Here is a 20,632-nt window from a genome sequence, read left to right as displayed (position 1 = left end):
ACAGAGGCTTGCTCTACAGATTAGCAAATCTTTTTGTATAAACACAATAGTACGAATGCACATTAGCTATATACACCCTACATATCATGGTGAAATACTATACATATCCATAACCATTAAAACATAAACCTGGAATTCATTATATCGTCATGAAAACAGGGCAATAAACAGAAAACTACAGGTCAGTCAGTTTAACCTTGGTCATGAAGCTTTTAGAAACAATAACCAGGGAAAGCATTGATATGGATGGAGAAGCTTACATTGATAAACCCGGCACCTGCATAGATTTGTTTAAACATGTTTTACAATGTGAATTGTTTGATGGGTTTAGAGAGAAGGCTCATGAAAGCGGTGCAGTAGGTTTCATCTACACCGACTTTCAGAAGGCATTCTACACAGTCCCACACAAAAGGCTGATGAACAAAATTAAGCTTTGTGGAATTATAAAGCCATTAGTAGCATGGATAGGAAATCAGTTCAAAAAGGCAGAAAACAAAGGGCAGTGGTAAACGTTCAAGAAGGAACTGCAGGTGCTGGAAAATCGAAGGTAGACAAAACCCTGAAGAAGGGTTTGAAGAAGGGTTTCGGCCCGAAACGTTGCCCATTTCCTTCGCTCCATAGATGCAGCCTCACTGGCTGAGTTTCTCCAGCATTTTTGTCTACCCGGGCAGTGGTAAACAGTTATTTGCCAGGCTGGAGATGGTAGACTGTGGTATTCCCCTGAGGTTAGTTTAAACTACCTCATACATTTCTACTATCGTGAAGGTGATTCTTGCTATTTTTGCCTATTATAGAAAAGACCTGGTATGGATTTTTTTCCCATTCTATTTATAAAATTCCTCATACGTTGATAGCAATCTGATAAAATAAATGAATTGAAAACAAAACTAGCAACCATTTTAATCACGAGTGAACATGTATTTTGTAATTTAAGCAACCGGTAATTGATATTTCAGTGACCCATTGTATCTTATTGTATCAATATCAATGTAACATTTCACTCAAGTACATAAAGATTTAAAAATGCATTTATGCATATTTGTTTTTTGGTGCATTTTACCACAAATATTCCCAAGGGTATTTCCCATTAAGACGTTACATTATAGTAACCTCAAACCAAACATGCTTAAGACCAGCAAGTATATTGTAAACAATCAAACAGCATACCCAACTAGACAGACCGAGAGATGTACCATGGAAGATTGTTATTTTCTGAGTGGGCTGTTGAACTGAATAACGGCATAGTGCCCTGTGGTCATCCAGTCAGGCTCGGAAGCCGCCAGTTGCTCGCCTAGTCCAGGCTTTAAGCCAACCTGAACATCAGCTTTTAGAGTTCGCAAGCTGCACAGTGGTGCTGGCTGAAACCCACGCAGAGCAGTTTCAAAAGGAACTGAATAGTTCCACCTCCTGTCCCCGGTCAGCTTTCTATAATTCAAGTCTCCCTTAAAAAATATTAAATTTGATTTCTGCAGTTCAGCATACAAATCATTTGCAACTAGGGACATGTCACAAAACTCATGGGGGAAGGTCCAGAATGGATGGTCCTGGTAAATCCAAACACCTTTTGTCACATTATTTTCCCATGCAACACCACAACAGGACATCTGCAGGTGGCAGGATGTCTTCATCTGCTTCAATGTCCAGTCAAAATCTGTTTTAGTTGTGTCAGAAACATACCAGGGTATGCTCTTCCCATGAAAATGAATTTCATCGGCAAGCTGCGAGGTGATGAGAAAGTCTGCCAGGATCAAGTCAGCCACCAGCTCAAATCCAGAGTTGTCAAGGACAATATCTACTCGGGTGCAAGCTGTTTCTGAGGTGCCCTTTCGCTTACTATTAATGAGGCAGCACCAAACAGATTCAAAGTCATCTACCAAAATTAGAGGCTTCAAAGAGTCCAGAGTAGTTAGTGGATTCAATTTCTGTGAGTTTGCCACACCAGCAGAAATGGAAAGGTCACATCTGTTTCCCCATAGAGAAACCTGGAATTTAAAAAAAAACAAACTATGAAGATTATCTTTACACATCGCAGGAAATTACAATGTCGACAAAGTAAACCGAATGAAGACCAAAACCTTATTTTCCACATTAAAACATGTTTACTCCTGGACAAAGACAATGAAAACATAAATTACAAGACAGAAAACCACAAGACATTCTTTGTGAGATGATCTGGAATTTAAAAAATTGTACAATTTAAAAAATGTTGGCAGCCACATTTTTTTCATTACCTTAAATGTTTTAATCAGTTAATATTTAAGAATAACTAACATTGATTAGCGCGGCTGTACCACTAAATTTATAAACGATTGACTTGTGAATCATAGATTGACTTGTGAATCACAAGATGCAGAATTCAGATACGACAAACTCCTCCAGCTCCTCTTTTAAAAACAACTGACACAGAGATTGGACACCTGAAAAGAATATTTGTTGAAAAACTACCCTCCCCAATGATAAAATTCCCAAGTGACTAAAATTCCACCAATCTGACTCCTGAAATTAATAAATCACTCTTTTGTGTTTAACAGAGTACACCTAAAAACTTTTAAAGAATGTACGTGAGAACATTGAAGTGAGAATTTTCAATGGTCTATCTTTAAAAGTTATCGAGTTTGTAAGGCACAATATTATTTAATAGATACAAATGAAGCAGATGCCAGAATCTTGAGTAAAAAAACAACCCTCTGACTAAAGAAGTTCTTCCTCACCTCCTTTCTAAAAGAGCGCCCTTTAATTCTGAGACTATGACCTCTGGTCCGAGACTCTCTCACAAGTGGAAACATCCTTTCCACATCCACTCTATCTATGCCTTTCATTATTCTGTACGTTTCAATGAGGTCCCCCCTAAACCTTCTAAACTCCAGCAAGTAGAAGCCCAATGCTGTTAAGCGCTCATCATATGCTTACCCACTCATTCCTGGAATCATTCTTGTAAACTTCCTCCTGACCCTCTCCAGAAGCAGCACATCCTTCCCAGAAAAGTGGCCCAAATTTGTTCACATTACTCCAAATGTGGCCTGACCAGCGCCTTAGAGCCTCAGCATTACATCTCTGCTTTGTTATTCCAGTCCTCTTGATATAAATGCTAGCAGTGAATTTGCCTTTCTTTCTACCGAGTCGACTTGCAAATTAACTTTTTGGGAGCCCTGCACCAGCTCTCACAAGTCACTTGCGATTTCTGGATTCTCTCCCCATTCATAAAATAAAATAATCTACGCCTTTATTCTTATTGCATGACGTCCTGCAGAGTCCTTGCTTCCTCTACACTGCCTGCTCATCCACCTATCTTAGCATCATCTGCAAACGTGGCCACAAAGCCTTCAATCCCCATATCCAAATCATTAATATACAACATGAAGAGTAGCGGCCCCAGCACCGACCCTTGCAGAACTCCACTAGTCACTCGGTCGCCTTTTATTGCAACTCTTTCCCACAAACGAATCCACCACATAGCGCTGTAACTCATGGAACTGATGGTAAATGATAAACTTAATGAAGAAATTGGCTGAACATGACATCATCTAGATACACATGGGCAAATACCCAAAACATTGGCATGTGACTGATGCTGAACAGCATGGACCCCTTCTGGATTCACAATATTTTAAAATGCTCATCATAATTTGTTTAGAAATTTCAGTCGACTCCAAAAAAGAACAATGGCCTGAGGGCCAGTCAGCATTTGTTAAACTAGTGACAATTCTACAAAATACTAAGTAGATTTTTAAAATTTAAAATACAAACTGCATTAGATTTCTGGTGCAATGTCTTTTAATTGATATTACTAAGAGCACAATAACTTGCAAGTTACACTGATAAAAACTAAATTCTCCAGTTATTGATGCTTGGGTCAATGTACTCCTATTTATGTCAAATGGGTAAAATTCAGAGGCTACTCAGGTTGGGATGTTTCATATTAAAATCATCCATTAGATACAGAATGAAAATATCCTAATATTTTTCTTTATTTTACTTTTCTGATCTGGCAATACCAGAAACAGTGGTACAATTAATTATTGGATGATACAGCAGTATTTCCAGAGTCGTATAAAACATTAACCATATAACAAATGTACATAACGAAAATTAGTTTAAAAAATGTAAGGTTACCTGCAGGAGCCGCTGTAACTCAGCTTTGAGTTCTGTTTCTTTAAAGCATTTTACGTTCTCATTTACATTCTGAAGGTGGGTGGAGATAGCAATAATAGCTTGCTGTGACTCCATGAAACCTTGAGTCTTTGCTTCATTAAATACATCAAAATCGCACATCGGGGGACTGCAATGTAAAACGAGAAATGTAACCATTCACTCACTTCTAAAAGTCAGTAGATAGCTTGGTATTTGATATTGCCATAATATTGTTCATTTACATTCAACAACAAAAAAAACACCAAAGTCAGTTTTTAAAGAAGAATATATAGGATAGGTCTTTAAAGGCAAGGAAAAAAGATTATAAAATAACAAAACGCTGGAGTAACTCAGCGGGTCAGGCAGCATCTGTGGAAGAGATAGACAGACAAATCCTCGGTGAGGACCCTTCTTCAGGCTGTTGCTGTTGGGAGTGAGGGACGGTCGCTGGTAAAGAGTGGTAGAGTAAATCCTGGAAAGTGATAGGGGAATACAGGTGAGATGGGGTGACAGCAGATGGGTGGAGCTAGTGACAAAGGCCAATGGTGAAATAGAGTCAAAAGGGTGCCATATAAAGGAGAAAAATTGAATGAAATGTAAACCTAGAGGGAGAGATACGGGTTTCAAGAGATGGGGGGGGGAGGGAAGAAAGAGAGGGGATGAAAGGGAAATGGGGGACTCAAGAGATGAGAGGAGTGGAAGATGAGGAATGGAGGAGGGGAATGGAACTGGGTGATGCAGATGGTGGTGGGAGATTGAAGAAACGTGTACAGGAGGGGTAGGGGATGTTACTCCAAATTTGTGAATTCAACGTTCATACCATTGGATTTTAGGATACCCACGTGGAATATGAGGTGCTGTTCTTCCAGTTTGCATGTGGCCTCACTCAGGCAGTGAAAATGTCCTATGCAGGGTTTCCAGGAGGGATGGCAGGTATTGGCGTAGAACATTTAAAGAGGTATTTTCACAACTTATAGCCTAGCAAATTAAAAATGCAGAATTCAGATACGACAAGGTGTGTGCGGATGCAAAATATATAAGAAATGCAGAATTTTCACGCTGTCAGTCTTAAGATGATGTTGTAAAAAAAGGTCATAAAAAGGATTTTAACAGTGAGCCTTCTGATTTAGAGGATGTTTTGTTGCATTGATCACAAAGAGCCAGATTCATTTAGTACCTATCACATCCTTGGGACATCCCAAACTTCCTTTCAAATAAGCAATTATCAAGGATTTTATGAAGATTTGCCACTGCCACACAACAGGAAGCATATACAAGTAGATGGAACAGGACATCCTGGGGTCATAGGGAAGATTATATAATACACAAAGCAATGATAGATGAAATGTAATACAGGTAATGTTATTATGTGCAGGTAGGAGAAGAATACACACACACGCAGCGTCAAAATTAAAACAGTAAAAAGAAACACGTAAATAAAATTACGAAAGATTTTTGCAAATTCACCATATACATCCCCAATAGGGTATCGAAAACAAGAGCACGTGGGTTTAAGATGAAGGAGTTTTAAAGAGGGATTATTGGAATGTCTTTTACACAAATGCAAAGAACAGTTGATATCTAGAAAGATCAGTCAGAGGAGGAGCTGTAATCAGATGCAATTACCACTGATAGATAGAGAAGGAATGGGTGATGCTTGGGGCCCGACCCTTCTTTTGTGTCTATCTTCAGTTTAAACGAGCATCTGCAGTTCCTTCCTACCACTGTTAGGAGGCATTTGGACAAATGCTAAAATAGGCAAGGCACAGAATTATACAGAACTAATGTGGGCAAATGGGTTCAGTGTAGATGGGCTTGTTTCTGCACTGTACAACTCTATGACAAGTTCATTCAACTAAATCTATAGTCTGCTCACAATTTAGTTCAATACAAATGTATCATCCAATGAGATTTTGTTTCATTTTTGTAATTAATTAATTGCTTCACCCACTTGAGCAACAATGCTTCATGGATCCTACGGTACATGTAACACTCCACATACAACCAGGGTGCTTTAAACCAACTGGTGTTTTCCTCAGAGCCCAGTCGAGCCTGTTGTTGTTCTAGATATTTATTCCACTGGGCAGCATCTGGAAATCCATCTGTAAGAGGTAGTACTGGCTTGTCAGTTTGCAGCTCATTTCTTAACTTGGACAGGAGACCAATGGCTGTTTTTTCTGCCTCAACACCTTCCTGAAAAAAAAAAAATCACAGCATCAGATCTTACATTCACAGTTCACAGCATGCTATTCTCTGCATGTGAAAGTTTTCTGCAGCTAGATCTGCAAGAAATTATTTCCGAAATTGGCCTAGACCCTTCCATGCATTATTTTCCCTTAGCCCAGTTGATGTTTGGCTGGCATCAGTCATATACCTAATGACATATTCACAGTGGCTATTTCCATAATTACCAAACTAAATTGGTGCATTAGTGCAACCTCTGGCTTTCATCTGGCAAAGAGGCAAGAACAAGTCTCTAATGTAATAGCAATGCTTCACTGACTACTTCTGACAGACACATTTTTCAATGTACAAATCATATGTACAAGCATAACTACATGTTCATCGATGATCATAACTAATTATGTTATGCACCACTGCCAGATGCCACAATTTCTGCGAGACTGCTTAACCTGTACCTTGCAATGGCACGGGACTCAATCAACATAGATTTGTAAAGCAATGGGACAACATTGCTTGTAATGGGAATGTTAATGAACATTCTGTATTTATATGTTTCTATTAGTAAATATAACCATATAACAATTACAGCACGGAAACAGGCCATCTCGGCCCTACAAGTCCGTGCCGAACAATTATTTTCCCTTAGTCCCACCTGCCTGCACTCATACCATAACCCTCCATTCCCTTCTCATCCATATGCCTATCCAATTTATTTTTAAATGATACCAACGAACCTGCCTCCACCACTTCCACTGGAAGCTCATTCCACAATGCTACCACTCTCTGAGTAAAGAAGTTCCCCCTCATGTTACCCCTAAACTTCTGTCCCTTAATTCTGAAGTCATGTCCTCTTGTTTGAATCTTCCCTATTCTCAAAGGGAAAAGCTTGTCCACATCAACTCTGTCTATCCCTCTCATCATTTTAAAGACCTCTATCAAGTCCCCCCTTAACCTTCTGCGCTCCAGAGAATAAAGACCTAACTTATTCAACCTTACTCTGTAACTTAATTGTTGAAACCCAGGCAACATTCTAGTAAATCTCCTCTGTACTCTCTCTATTTTGTTGACATCCTTCCTATAATTGGGCGACCAAAATTGTACACCATACTCCAGATTTGGTCTCACCAATGCCTTGTACAATTTTAACATTACATCCCAGCTTCTATACTCAATGCTCTGATTTATAAAGGCTAGCATACCAAAAGCTTTCTTTACCACCCTATCTATATGAGATTCCACCTTCAAGGAACTATGCACGGTTATTCCCAGATCCCTCTGTTCAACTGCATTCTTCAATTCCCTACCATTTACCATGTACGTCCTATTTTGATTTGTCCTGCCAAGGTGTAGCACCTCACATTTATCAGCATTAAACTCCATCTGCCATCTTTCAGCCCATTCTTCCAAATGGCCTAAATCACTCTGTAGACTTTGGAAATCCTCTTCATTTTCCACAACACCCCCTATCTTGGTATCATCTGCATACTTACTAATCCAATTTACCACACCTTCATCCAGATCATTGATGTACATGACAAACATCAAAGGACCCAACACAGATCCGAGGCATCCCACTAGTCACCTGCCTCAAACCCGACAAACAGCCATCCACCATTACCCTCTGGCGTCTCCCATTCAGCCACTGTTGAATCCATCTTGCTACTCCTGCATTTATACCCAACAGTTGAACCTTCTTAACCAACCTTCCATGAGGAACCTTGTCAAAGGCCTTACTAAAGTCCATATAGACAACATCCACTGCTTTACCCTCGTCAATTTCCCTAGTAACCTCTTCAAAAAATTCAAGAAGATTAGTCAAACATGACCTTCCAGGCACAAATCCATGTTGACTGTTCCTAATCAGACCCTGTTTATCCAGATGCTTATATATATTATCTCTAAGTATCTTTTCCATTAATTTGCCCACCACTGAAGTCAAACTAACAGGTCTATAATTGCTAGGTTTACTCTTAGAACCCTTTTTAAACAATGGAACAACATGCGCAGTACGCCAATCCTCGGGGACTATTCCTGTTTCTAATGACATTTGAAATATTTCTGTCATAGCCCCGGCTATTTCTACACTAACTTCCCTCAATGTCCTAGGGAATATCCTGTCAGGACCTGGAGACTTATCCACTTTTATATTTTTCAAAAGTGTCAGTACTTCTTTTACTTTGAAACTCATAGTATCCATAGCTACTCTACTAGTTTCCCTTGCCTCACATAATTTAATATCCTTCTCCTTGGTGAATACCGAAGAATAGAAATTGTTCAATATCTCCCCCATCACTTTTGGCTCTGCAGATAGCTGTCCACTCTGTCCCTCCAATGGACCAATTTTATCCCTCGTTATCCTTTTGCTATTAATATAGCTGTAGAAACCCTTTGGATTTACTTTCACCTTACTTGCCAAAGCAACCTCATGTCTTCTTTTAGCTTTTCTAATTTCTTTCTTAAGATTCTTTTTCCATTCCTTATACTCCTCAAGCACCTCATTTACTTCATGCTGCCTATAATTATTGTAGATCTCCCTCTTTTTCCAAACAAGATGTCCAATTTCCCTTGAAAACCAGGGCTCTTTCCAAATTTTACTGTTTCCTTTCAACCGAACAGGAACATAAAGATTCTGTACTCTTAAAATTTCCCCTTTAAATGTCCTCCATTTCTCTTCTACATCCTTCCCATAAAACAAAATGTCCCAGTTCACTCCTTTTAAATCATTTCGCATCTCATCAAAGTTAGTCTTTCTCCAATCAAAAATCTCGACCCTAGGTCCAGTTCTGACCCTCTCCATAATTATATTGAAACTAATGGTATTGTGATCACTGGACCCGAAGTGCTCCCCAACGCATACATCCGCCACCTGTCCCGTCTCATTTCCTAACAGGAGGTCCAGCACTGCCCCTCCTCTAGTAGGTACCTCTATGTATTGCTGCAAAAAACTATCCTGCACACATTTTACAAACTCCAAACCATCCAGCCCATTTACAGAATGTGTTTCCCAGTCTATGTGTGGAAAGTTGAAATCTCCCACAATCACTACCTTGTGCTTACTACTAATAAACTGTTTTTATATGAAAGAAAAGGTTGAGGGTGAGTATCACCTTTTCCCTTGTGTTTCCATCATTTCCAAAGCAACCTTTTCGGCAGCTGACCTATAGCTGCTTGAAAATGAGGTTCTTTTAGGCCTGATGCCTTGTATCTGAAGATCATTTACATTGTGATTCAATGCAATAACTGAATTCAATACCCCAGAGAGCAAGTCATGGACATTTCCAGTGATCTAAGCTATTGAATATGCAGAAATTGTCTCCAGCTGCTGCAGCTTGAGCTCCAGTTTTACTGTGGTGCATAGATGAGGCTGAAACGCATATGTGAGGCTGAGGACATCATGGATAGCAGATCTGGAGCGTGCTAACAGAGAGAGAATGAATAAACTGCTGGAGCAGCATGAAGGTGGTTCACAGATCCACTCATTTCATTTCTCATTAATAGAATTTCCTTTTTGGGTATTGGTGAAGGCCATGGTTCCTTTGGAGAGGAGTATAGGGAGGTTTCACGGCAGTCGGGTCACGACCCATGACCCGTACTGTTGCTACGCTACTCCAAATGGATTACACGCGATGAACTGCAGGTAGGCACTTACCATTGTTTCCAGCGTAGCGGGCCCGTTAAAACCCACTGAAATTGTCATTTTTTGCGCTGTAAATAATTATGCAAATCGGGATAAGCGTGTGAGACATTTAGCATACTTCAGAATTCCAAAAGTGAGGAGAAATGACGGTAGATAAAAACGAGAGCTGAAGGGACAACAACAGACAGAGTGCTTGGTCGTTTGCTCACTGCATTTCATCAACAGTAAGGCATTATTTGTGTTTTTTCTTGATTCCTTTGGCATCTACAAAGTTTCAGAAGTGATAAATCTGGCTGTAATTTTTTTTAAATCGCTATGGTTCTCGTGGGTTTTTACATACAAAATGAAAACGCATCTGAAGAAATATTTACAGCCAGATTTATCACTTCTGAGAATTTTTAGATACCAAAGGAATCAAGAAAAAACACAAATAATGCCTTACTTGATGAAATGCAGTGAACAAACGCGATAATTTCCAATATTTTCAATGTTTACCAAGCACTTTAGCTGCTGTAGTCCCTTCAGTTCTCGCTTCTCTATACCTTCATTTCGCTTCACGTTTGGAATTCTAAAGTTGGGTACATGTCTCTCACACTTACCCCGACTCCCACAATTTTTTTCAGCGCAAAAATTCAACATTTTGGCGGTTTTTAACAGGTAGGAAAGTACGCGCTTCTAGCATTAATAACATATTTTGTGTGAAATATGTGACGGACGGAGAAGTGACGGATGTCTTCCAGTTGGATTTAGCGGCTCCGTGCGTCGAGCCCTATGACCCAGTGACCTTTCGTGCAACCCCCCTATAGCACAGCAGTTATAGTCAGCTGAACCAAAGAGAGGAAGAGTGGGAGAATAATATTATGAAGAGATTTGATAACTAGGTCAGGCAGGTGCATATGTGGCCGTAAGCCTGGTTTCAGGATGGTATGTTTTTTCCCTGGTGCCAAATCCAGGATGATACTCAATGGCAGCAGAGCAGTCAGAGTGAGAGGGTCCATATTAGCATAAACAACATACATGGTAGATGGAAAGAGGGATAAGGTGCTGCAGATTTCAGTTTTGCTGGGAATAACTTGAAAAAGCAAAATCTTAAAAGTCATACTCAGATTTACTCCCAATGCCACATTGTCACTGAGGAAGTTTTAAAGATTTAAACTTTACAAAAATTAATTCAGCTGAAATTAAAGGCAGGCTATTACTTTTCTCCTAATTAATTGCAAAGCCAGCAGAAGCTCTAACCCTTGCTATTATTACACTAACAAAGCTAACAAGATGTTGATCTACCTTTTTCTAATAACAAGCGAGATAACAAGCACAACTTCATGAATGTCTCCTCTAAAATATAAACATTAAAAGGATGGTCAGACACTCTCGGCTCGCACCCTTGCTCTATAAGTTTATAATGTGTGTCATTAGTAAAAAAAACAAGATGCTTGATCTGCAGAAAAATAGCCTCATATAACCATATATGGCTAACCCTTCCTCTCTCGTTAGAACCTGTCAATCTTAAGAAGATGGCAATCTTAAGAAGTTGTCAATGTTAAGAAGCAAGAGGCTGTACTATGCTCTGTAGATGTTGCTGAATGGCTGATTATTGGAGTATAAATACATGTACTTAATCACTGCCCCTTTGTGTGGGGATTAGAACTCTGTATAGTCTGTAATCTACATACTGTAAGAGTCCTACCACACCCGCCTGACGAAATAAAGATTGTATTGCTTGATTACTGATTGTTTGTGTTTATGTCTAAGAACATTGAACCACAACAGTCACGATTACTGCAATGGGAAAGTGGGGCAAATAAATGCATGGCTGGAGAGATGGCACAGAAGGGACCTACACAGGTTAGATATGTTACATCATGACAGTAATAGGACCAGTGTCCTCACAGGGGGTTTGGTGGTGCTCTGAGAGATTGTGTGAACCAGCTTGGCAAGAGGATGGGTACTTGAGAGGATTGTTATGAGAGTGAAAAAATGTAAGTGAAAATTAAAATTGTTTGAAAAATATTAAAAGTAATTGCCAGAAACAAAAGGTAAACAGCAAATAGGGTCATAGGACAGATAAATATTAAACGGCAAAATTCAGAGACATGTCCAAATGCACACCTCATCTGTAAGAACATGGATGTATTGACATAGTCATTAATTGGTATGCTTTATTTGCCATAACGGAAATGTGGCTACAAAGTGACCAAATCTGGGAACTAAATATTCCATGCGATTCCACATTTAGAAAGGGCAAGCAAAAGGAAAAGGACATGGAGTAAGCCTGTTAACAAGGGAAGACATTCGTACTGTAGTTAGACAAGATCGCAGCTGGACAGATTATGGTAGAAAATTGAAAGGCTTGGGTGGAGTTAAGAAGGAGCAATGGGAAGAAAACATTGGAGAGGGTTGTTCAAAGGAGTCCAAATAATCACACAGTTGTAGGACGTAATTAAAATAAAGTTAACTCAAGTATTACAGTAATCAGGAGGAATGTAATCGACATGTAGACGAGACAAATCAAAATATTACCAACAATATGAAAATATAAATTGGGAGCAGCAGTCAATCACTTGGTTGCTTCAGTCTGACATTTAATGAGTTCATGGCCGATCTCCTTATTCATCAGTAATCTACAGCACCCTCCATAATGTTTGGGACAAAGACCCATCATTTATTTATTTGCCTCTGTACTCCACAATTTGAGATTTGTAATAGAAAAAAAATCACATGTGGTTAAAGTGCACATTGTCAGATTTTAATAAAGGCAATTTTTATACATTTTGGTTTCACCATGTAGAAATTACAGCAGTGTTTATACAGTGCACTATGTAATGAGACAGGATTAATTAATATTCTTGTTGTAAAGGGATTGCAGGTACAATAACAACATTTAAAAGATATTTGGACAAGTACAAATACAGGACAGGTTTAGAGGGATATGGGCCAAATGCAGGCAAACAGGTCTAGCTTCGATGAGGCATCTTAGTTCACACGGGTAAGTTGGGCTGAAGGACCTGCTTCCATGCAGTAGACCCCAGGACCACTAAAACTACAGAAAATGGCATGACAATTGTCAGAGATTGACAAGCAACTAAGAAGTATCAATTGTAACAAATACACATTCCATTAAAGCTCCAATCATGAATTTCAGGAGAAATTAGAGATGGTATTAAGAAAATGGCATAATGCTGCTCATAAAAAAGGAGCAAGTTTGCAAATTGGGACTCTCTTAGTATTTAAGAAAGGATACACAAGAAATGAATAAAAGAGGAAATTAAATATAAAAGCAAACGTGTGATAAATATTAGAACAATTGGTAATCACCAGGCATGACAAGTGGGAGAAAACTGGATTCACCACAGCCTCCCTGTGGTTGAAAAATGTTATAAAACATTGAATTTTTCTGCCATTGTCCAATTCAAACCCCCCCGATTTAAATCTGACAATGGCAGACACGTTCAATGTTTTATGACTTTCTTCATGAAAGAAGATATAAAATATCTGCCAGAAATAGATGAAACCAAGGTTACAACAAGAGTGAACTGAAAAAAGTCTTAGTTCTTAAAAAAGCTTAAGAGAAGTTGGTGAGACTAAAAGCTAATAACTTGCAATGACCTACATCACAGAGTTTTGAAAGAGATGGCTTCAGAGATAGTGGGTGAAGTGGTTATAATCTTTCCAAATTCTATTCATTCTGGAATTGTTCCTGTGGATTGGAGGATAGCAAATGCGACTGTACTATAAAAGAGGAGGGACAAAAATAGGTAACTACTGATATATTAACCTAACATCAATAGAAGGGAAAATGCCAGATGTAATAACACACTGAAAATAATAATAAAATTGAATAGAGTCAGCGTTGATTTATGAAAGGAAAATCATGCTTGGCTAACGTATCGGAATGTGACCTGCAGAACAACTAAGAACATGTATTTCGATTTTCAGGTTTTCAATAGGAACAGCACACACGACATTGGGGATAATAAAATAGCATGGAAAGACAGTTAATGAACCAAAAGCAAAAAGTAGGAATAAATGGATCTTTCTTTAGCTGGGAACCCATGACTAGAGGATACCACAAGGATTAATACAAGAATATTATTATTCACAATCTACATCAACAATTTGGTTGAGGAGACTAAATGCAACAATTCCAAGTTTCCGAATGGCACAAAACTAAGTGGGATTTTGAGAAGTGGTGTAGTTTAACAAGACTTCAAGGGAATATACATAAGCTGGGTGAGTGGGCAACCAGGATGAAAAGGGGGAAAATGTAAGATTATCCACATTGGCTGAAAAATCGGAAATGTTAAGTGTTTTTTTTAAACGGTAAATCTGGGAAATGCTGTTGTTCAAAGAGACCTTCATGCTTTTGTACACCATTCACTGAAAGTTAATATGTAGGTACGGGGACAATGTGGAAAGCAAATAGCATTTTGGCTTTAGACTTTAGAGATACAGCATGGTAACAGGCCCTTCAGCCCAATGACTCCAGGCTGACCAGCAATCACTAACACTATCCTACGCACTTGACAATTTACAATTTTCCCAAAGGCAATTAACCTACAAACTGTACGTCTTTGGAGGAAACTGAAGCACCCGCAGAAAACCCACGCAGTCACAGCGAGAATGTACAAACTTTGTACAGAGAGCACCCATAATCAAGATTGAACCCAGGTCTTGTAAGGCAGCAACTCTACTGCTGCGCCACTGTACTGCCCCCTCCTTTCTTTTATTGAAAGAAGTTTGAGTACAAGAGCAAAAGTATCTTAATACAATTATTGTATGAAGGGCTTTGGCGAGGCCACACCTGGAATATTATGTTCAATTTTAGTCCTTACCTTAAAAAAAGATATACTTGTTATCAATTAAATGCAGCAAAGCAGATTGCAATGTCAGGTCTGTCACAAGATCAAATTTATTAGGCTAAACCTCTATTCGCTGGAATTTAGAAGAATACATTTCTCATTAAAATATACAAAATTCATAGAGGGCCTTTTTATATGATAGAAATGGGGAGCATGATTCCTCAGGCTTATAGAATCTGGAATTAGAGGTCACAATGTGTCCACTTAGGACTGAAATTAGAAGAATTTTCTACACTCCAAAGGTAGTAAATAGTTGGAGTAAACTACTTGAAAGTTTCAATCATTGATTACAAGCAAAGCTGCCTTAGACATGGGAGTAACTAATGCTGGACATGAGTAATTAATGGATAAGGAGACGAGGAGAGATGAAAATGGTGTTTGAGGTAGAACATAAACAATGGAATAGGAATACTTTATTGTCACATGTGACTAGGCAATGAAATTCTTTGCTTGCATACACAATGTATACAAATAGCGGCCACCTACGGCGCTGGCAGTTAGCCAATGATCAGCCAATGATTTCACTGAACAGACTCAAATGGCTGAGCAGCCTACTTCGTTCTTATTTCATACGTTCTTTTTCAACTTGACTATGTTATACATTATTAGCATCTTTCCCTTCCTCATGAATTTCAATCCCCTTAGGATCAGGTGAATATTTCAGACTTTTTATGATTTTTGTACCTGTGTAATAACTCTGATTGAGCATTGTCACATAAATATACATTTTCAAAACACAGCTCTCCAGAAATATCTCGACCAACATTTTCGTTATTGCTTTCAAACCCTTCCACAATTTTCCCCTTTCAATCTCTGTAATCTCCTCTACGCTTTTAATCATTGTATGTTTTCATGATTTGAATTCAAACCACTGAACATTCCTGCATTGCTCCATCTTTGGTGGTTATAACAACTGGCAAGATCCAAAATACGTCATCCTTTCTTTGTCTTTAAGATATAGTGCATTTAGAAAGTATTCAGACCCCGTCACTTTTTCCACATTTTGTTACGTTACAGCTTTATTCTAAAATGGATTTTTTTTAAATTGTAATCATCAATCTACACACAATGCCCCATAATAAAAAGCAAAAACAAGTGTTTAGAAATGTTTGCAAAGTAATTAAAAAAGAAATAACTGAAATATCTTTACATAAGTATTCAGACCCTTGACTCAGTACTTTGTTGAGGCACCTTTGACAGCGATTACAACCTCAAGTTTTCTTGGGTATGACGCTACCAGCTTGGCACGATTGTATTTGGGTAATTTCTCCCATTCTTCTCTGCAGATCCTCGCAAGCTCTGTCAGGTTGGATGGGGAGCGTCGATGCACAGCTAGTTTCAGATCCCTCCAGAGATGTTCGATCGGATACATGTCCGGTTTCTGGCTGGGCCACTCAAGGAAATTCACAGACTTGTAACAAAGCCACTCATGCATTGTCTTGGCTGTGTGCTTAGGGTCGTTATCCTGTTGGAAGGTGAACCTCTGCCCCAGTCTGAGGTCCAGAACACTCTGGAGCAGGTTCTCTCTGTACTTTGCTCCATTCTTCTTTCCCTCCATCTTTACTAGTCTCCCAGTTGCTGCCGCTGAAAAACATCCCCACAGCATGATGCTGCCACCACCATGCTTCACCGTAGGTATGGTATTGGCCAGGTGATGAGCGGTGCCTGGTTTCCTCCAGATGTGACGCTTGGCATTCAGGCCAGAGTTCAATCTTGGTTTCATCAGACCAGAGAATCGTGCTTCTCATGATCTGAGAGTCCTTTAAGTGCCTTTTGGCAAACTCCAAGCGGGCTGTCTCCTGATTAGTGGAGTGCTGCAGATATAGTTGTCCTTCTGGAAGGTTCTCCCATCTCCACAAAGGAACTGGAGCTCTGTCAGAGTGACCATCGGGTTCTTGGTCACCTCCTTGACCAAGGCCCTTCTCCCTGATTGCTCAGTTTGGCCGGGCGGCCAGTTCTATGAAGAGTCCTGGTGGTTCCATTTGAAGTTCTTCCATTTAAGAATGACGGAGCCCACTGTGTTCTTCAGGACCTACAATGCTGCAGAAATTGTTTTATACCCTTCCTCAGATCTGTGTCTCAACACAATCCTGTCTCGGAGGTCTACAGACAATTCCTTTGTCTTCATGACTTGGTTTTTGCTCTGACATGCACTGTCAACTGTGAGACCTTATATAGACAAGTGTGTGCCTTTCCAAATCTTGTCCAATCAATTTAATTTACCACTGGTGGACTCCAATCAAGTTGTAAAAACATCTCAAGGGTAATCAATGGAAACAGGATGAACCTAAGCTCAATTTTGAGTCATAGCAAAGGGTCTGAATATTTATGTAAATGTGATATTTCAGTTATTTATTTTTAATTACTTTGCAAAAATTTCTAAACACCTGTTTTTGCTTCTTCATTCTGGGGTATTTTGTAGATTGAATAAAAAAATGAATTTAATCAATTTTAAAATAAGGCTGTTACGTAGCAAAATGTGGAAAAAGTGAAGGGGCCTGAATACTTTCTGAATGCACTGTACTTCTTAAATCTACTCAGGCCAAGCTTTGTTTTGATTGTTCTGATATCTCCAACTCCTTTGAGTACATCTTCTTTTTTTTTTGACACTCCTATGAAAGTCTGGTTAAATTCTGCTTGAAAATTCCTGCAAGGTGCTTGAAACGTTCAGATACATTAAAGGATGTTACAACCTTTTGTTGCTTACTTTAGGGGGAAAGGTATAAGTCTTTAGAGTAGGATGGAAATATCAACATGGACACATAGCCTGTTAATGCAATGTAATCTCTTTATGTAATCTTATAAACGAGTTAAACTCAACAAGTTCATCTGAAAGCGTCACAATCTGACATGGATAGAAAATTGTTTGGCAGACAGGAAACAGAGAGTAGTGATTAACAGATCTCTTTCAGAATGGCAGACAGTGACTAGTGTGGTGCCGCAAGGCTCGGTGTTGGAACTGCAGCTATTTACAATATACATTCATGATTTAGATGAAGGAATTATAAAGTAACATTAGCAAATTTGAAGATGACACCAAGCTGGGTGGCAGTGTGAACTGTGAAGAGGAGGTTCTACTGCAGTTGTACAGGGTCTTGGTGAGACCACACCTGGAGTATTGCGTACAGTTTTGGTCTCCTAATCTGAGGAAATACATTCTTGCCATAGAGGGATTACAGAGAAGGTTCACCAGACTGATTCCTGGGATGTCAGGACTTTCATATGAAGAAAGACTGGATAGACTCGGTTTGTACTCGCTAGAATTTAGAAGATTGAGGGGGGATCTTATAGAAACTTACAAAATTCTTAAGGGGTTGGACAGGCTAGATGCAGGAAGATTGTTTCCGATGTTGGGGAAGTCCAGAACAAGGGGTCACAGTTTAAGGATAAGGGGGAAATTTTTTAGGACCGAGATGAGGAAAACATTTTTCACACAGAGTGGTGAATCTCTGGAATTCTCTGCCACAGAAGGTAGTTGAGGCCAGTTCGTTGGCTATATTTAAGAGGGAGTTAGATGTGGCCCTTGTGGCTAAAGGGATCAGGGGGTATGGAGAGAAGGCAGGTACAGGATACTGAGTTGGATGATCAGCCATGATCATATTGAATGGCAGTGCAGGCTCGAAGGGCCGAATGTCCTACTCCTGCACCTATTTTCTATGTTTCTATGTTTCTATGATCTTATAGAAACATATAAAATTATTATGGGATTGGGCACGCTAGATGCAGGAAACATGTTCCTGATATTGGGGAGTCCAGGGGCCATAGTTTAAAAATAAGGGATAGGCCATTTAGAACCGAGATGATGAAAAACCTTTTCACACAGAGTTGTGAATTTGTGGAATTCTCTGCCTCAGAAGGCAGTGGAGGCCAAATGCACAGGATGCATTCAAAGGAGAGTTACATAGAGCTCTTAGGGCTAGCGGAATCGAGGGGTATGGGGAGAAGGCAGAAACGGGGTACTGATTGTGGATGATCAGCCATGATCACATTGAATGGCGGTGCTGGCTTGAAGGGCCGAATGGCCTACTCGTGCACCTATTGTCTATGTATATAATCTGAAAGATCATACAATCTCAAGAGGAAGTCATTCTTTTCTTCAGCACCATGTTGTCTGAAAGTTATTCAATTAATTCTACTTTCATTTTCTCTGCTGCAGTACATTTCTTAAAAGTAAATTTCAAAATCAAATCTTCCACTTTACTAAGCAATGCTTGCTAGACCATAACAAATTGCTGCTAAATAAATTTCCAATCTTCACCCTGGATTTCATGCAAATTATTTCACTATTTTTCCTCTGGTTACTAATTCACATTCCAACAGAAACAGTTTGTACCTCTCTATATAAGAAAAAGCTTCATAATGTTGCTCACCTCAATAACATTTCTCTGCAGTCGCCCTTCCTTTGCTCGTTTCTCCTTCTTCTAGGAGAATAATTGCAGTTTCTCTAATTGATCCACATAACCGTAGTCCCTTAGCCCTGCTGTCATTCTGGCAAATTTGTTTTGAACTCTTCCCAAAATTAGATCAGAACTATTTAAGTTACAGTTCAAACTCCACATCTGCCACTTTAAACTCACCTGTCCATATTGCGCGAAGAATGTATCCGTATGTCGATGTAATGTATCAACGGCCTTAGCCACTATATGTGGCAACCTTTCTGTAATGGTTAAGTATGCAAAAGACCTGAAAAGAAAAGGATTGTACATTAGCAGGAATTTAAAAAAAAAAGTAATATAAAAGTAATATAATTTAGTGCAGGATAAGATTTGCAGAGAAAGCCTCCTGAAATCTTAACATGCATGTTACTTTACTGGCAAATCAGGTGGCACTCGGGGATGAAGGGATCACTGTGTGATAGTAAACAGCAGGTGTGGAATCTATTGATGCGATGTATCATTAATCACTGCATACTAAAGTTAATTAAAGTATCACTAGAGTTAAGTTGAGTTTATTGTCACATACATGAGGAGAGTGAGGTATAGGTACAATGAAAAGCTTGCTTGCAGCAGCATCATGGGCACATAGACTCATAAATTACACATACAATTTACAGGACAATGAAAAGAAAGACAGCGCAAAAAAAAAGCAAGACATTAACGCAGATGCACAACCAGTAAACAAGTCCATGGTACTGCAAGAGATGGTCCATGGTATTCCATTGCTAAAGTTGATTTAGGGTTGTGCAGGTTGGTTCAGAAATTTGACAGTGGTCGGATAATAGCTGTTCCTGAACCTGGTGGTGTGGGACTTCAGGTGCTGTAGTTCTGTTGCTATTTCCAACCTTTCTTCAGCATCAGTCATTCGCCCCTCCTCATCTGGATTCACTTATTGCTTGCCAGTTACACCACCCCTCTTTCTCACATCTTTCTGCTGGCTATCTCCCCTCTATTCTTTCAGACCAGATAAAATAAAGGACCCCGTCCCAATATATCAACTGTCCATTCCCTAGACAGATGCTGCCCGAGTTCCTCCAGCAGATTGTTGCTCCTATTTCAGTAATAGCAATATCACTCAGAGAGTTAATGGGATATCATATACATTTTCACACAAAGGGTGGTGGATGCATGGCAGAGGAGGTAGTTGAGGCAGGAACTACCCCAACATTTAATAAGCAGCTAGACAGGTACATGGATAGGTCAGGTTTGGAGGGATATGGACCAAATGCTGGCAGGTGGGACTAGTGTAGCTGGGACATGTTGGCCGGTGTGGCCAAGTTGGGCCAAAGGGCTGTTTCCACGCTGTATCACTATGACTATTAGGAGGTAGTGGCCTGAACTAGGAACAATTCCATTCCCCAACACTAGCATTTGTCATCATGTTA

General features: G+C 39.4%; 1 protein-coding gene across 1 annotated transcript in view; it reads right to left on the bottom strand.

Annotated features, from left to right (window-relative positions):
* Positions 1-885: 885 nt before the first annotated feature.
* Positions 886-20,632, bottom strand: part of armt1 (acidic residue methyltransferase 1) — a 30,293-nt gene continuing 10,546 nt past the window's right edge. The window contains exons 2-5 of the mRNA XM_033026146.1: positions 19,389-19,494; positions 6,083-6,324; positions 4,114-4,279; positions 886-1,982 (exon numbers count right to left, since the gene is read on the bottom strand). Of these exons, the coding sequence (XP_032882037.1) occupies positions 1,206-1,982; positions 4,114-4,279; positions 6,083-6,324; positions 19,389-19,494 (1,291 nt within the window). The 3' untranslated portion in view covers positions 886-1,205. The remainder of the gene's footprint in view (positions 1,983-4,113; positions 4,280-6,082; positions 6,325-19,388; positions 19,495-20,632) is intronic.

The sequence above is a fragment of the Amblyraja radiata genome, chromosome 8 (genome assembly GCF_010909765.2).
Source record: "Amblyraja radiata isolate CabotCenter1 chromosome 8, sAmbRad1.1.pri, whole genome shotgun sequence".
NCBI classification, from domain to species: Eukaryota; Metazoa; Chordata; class Chondrichthyes; order Rajiformes; family Rajidae; genus Amblyraja; species Amblyraja radiata.
This window is presented reverse-complemented; position numbering and strand designations above follow the sequence as displayed.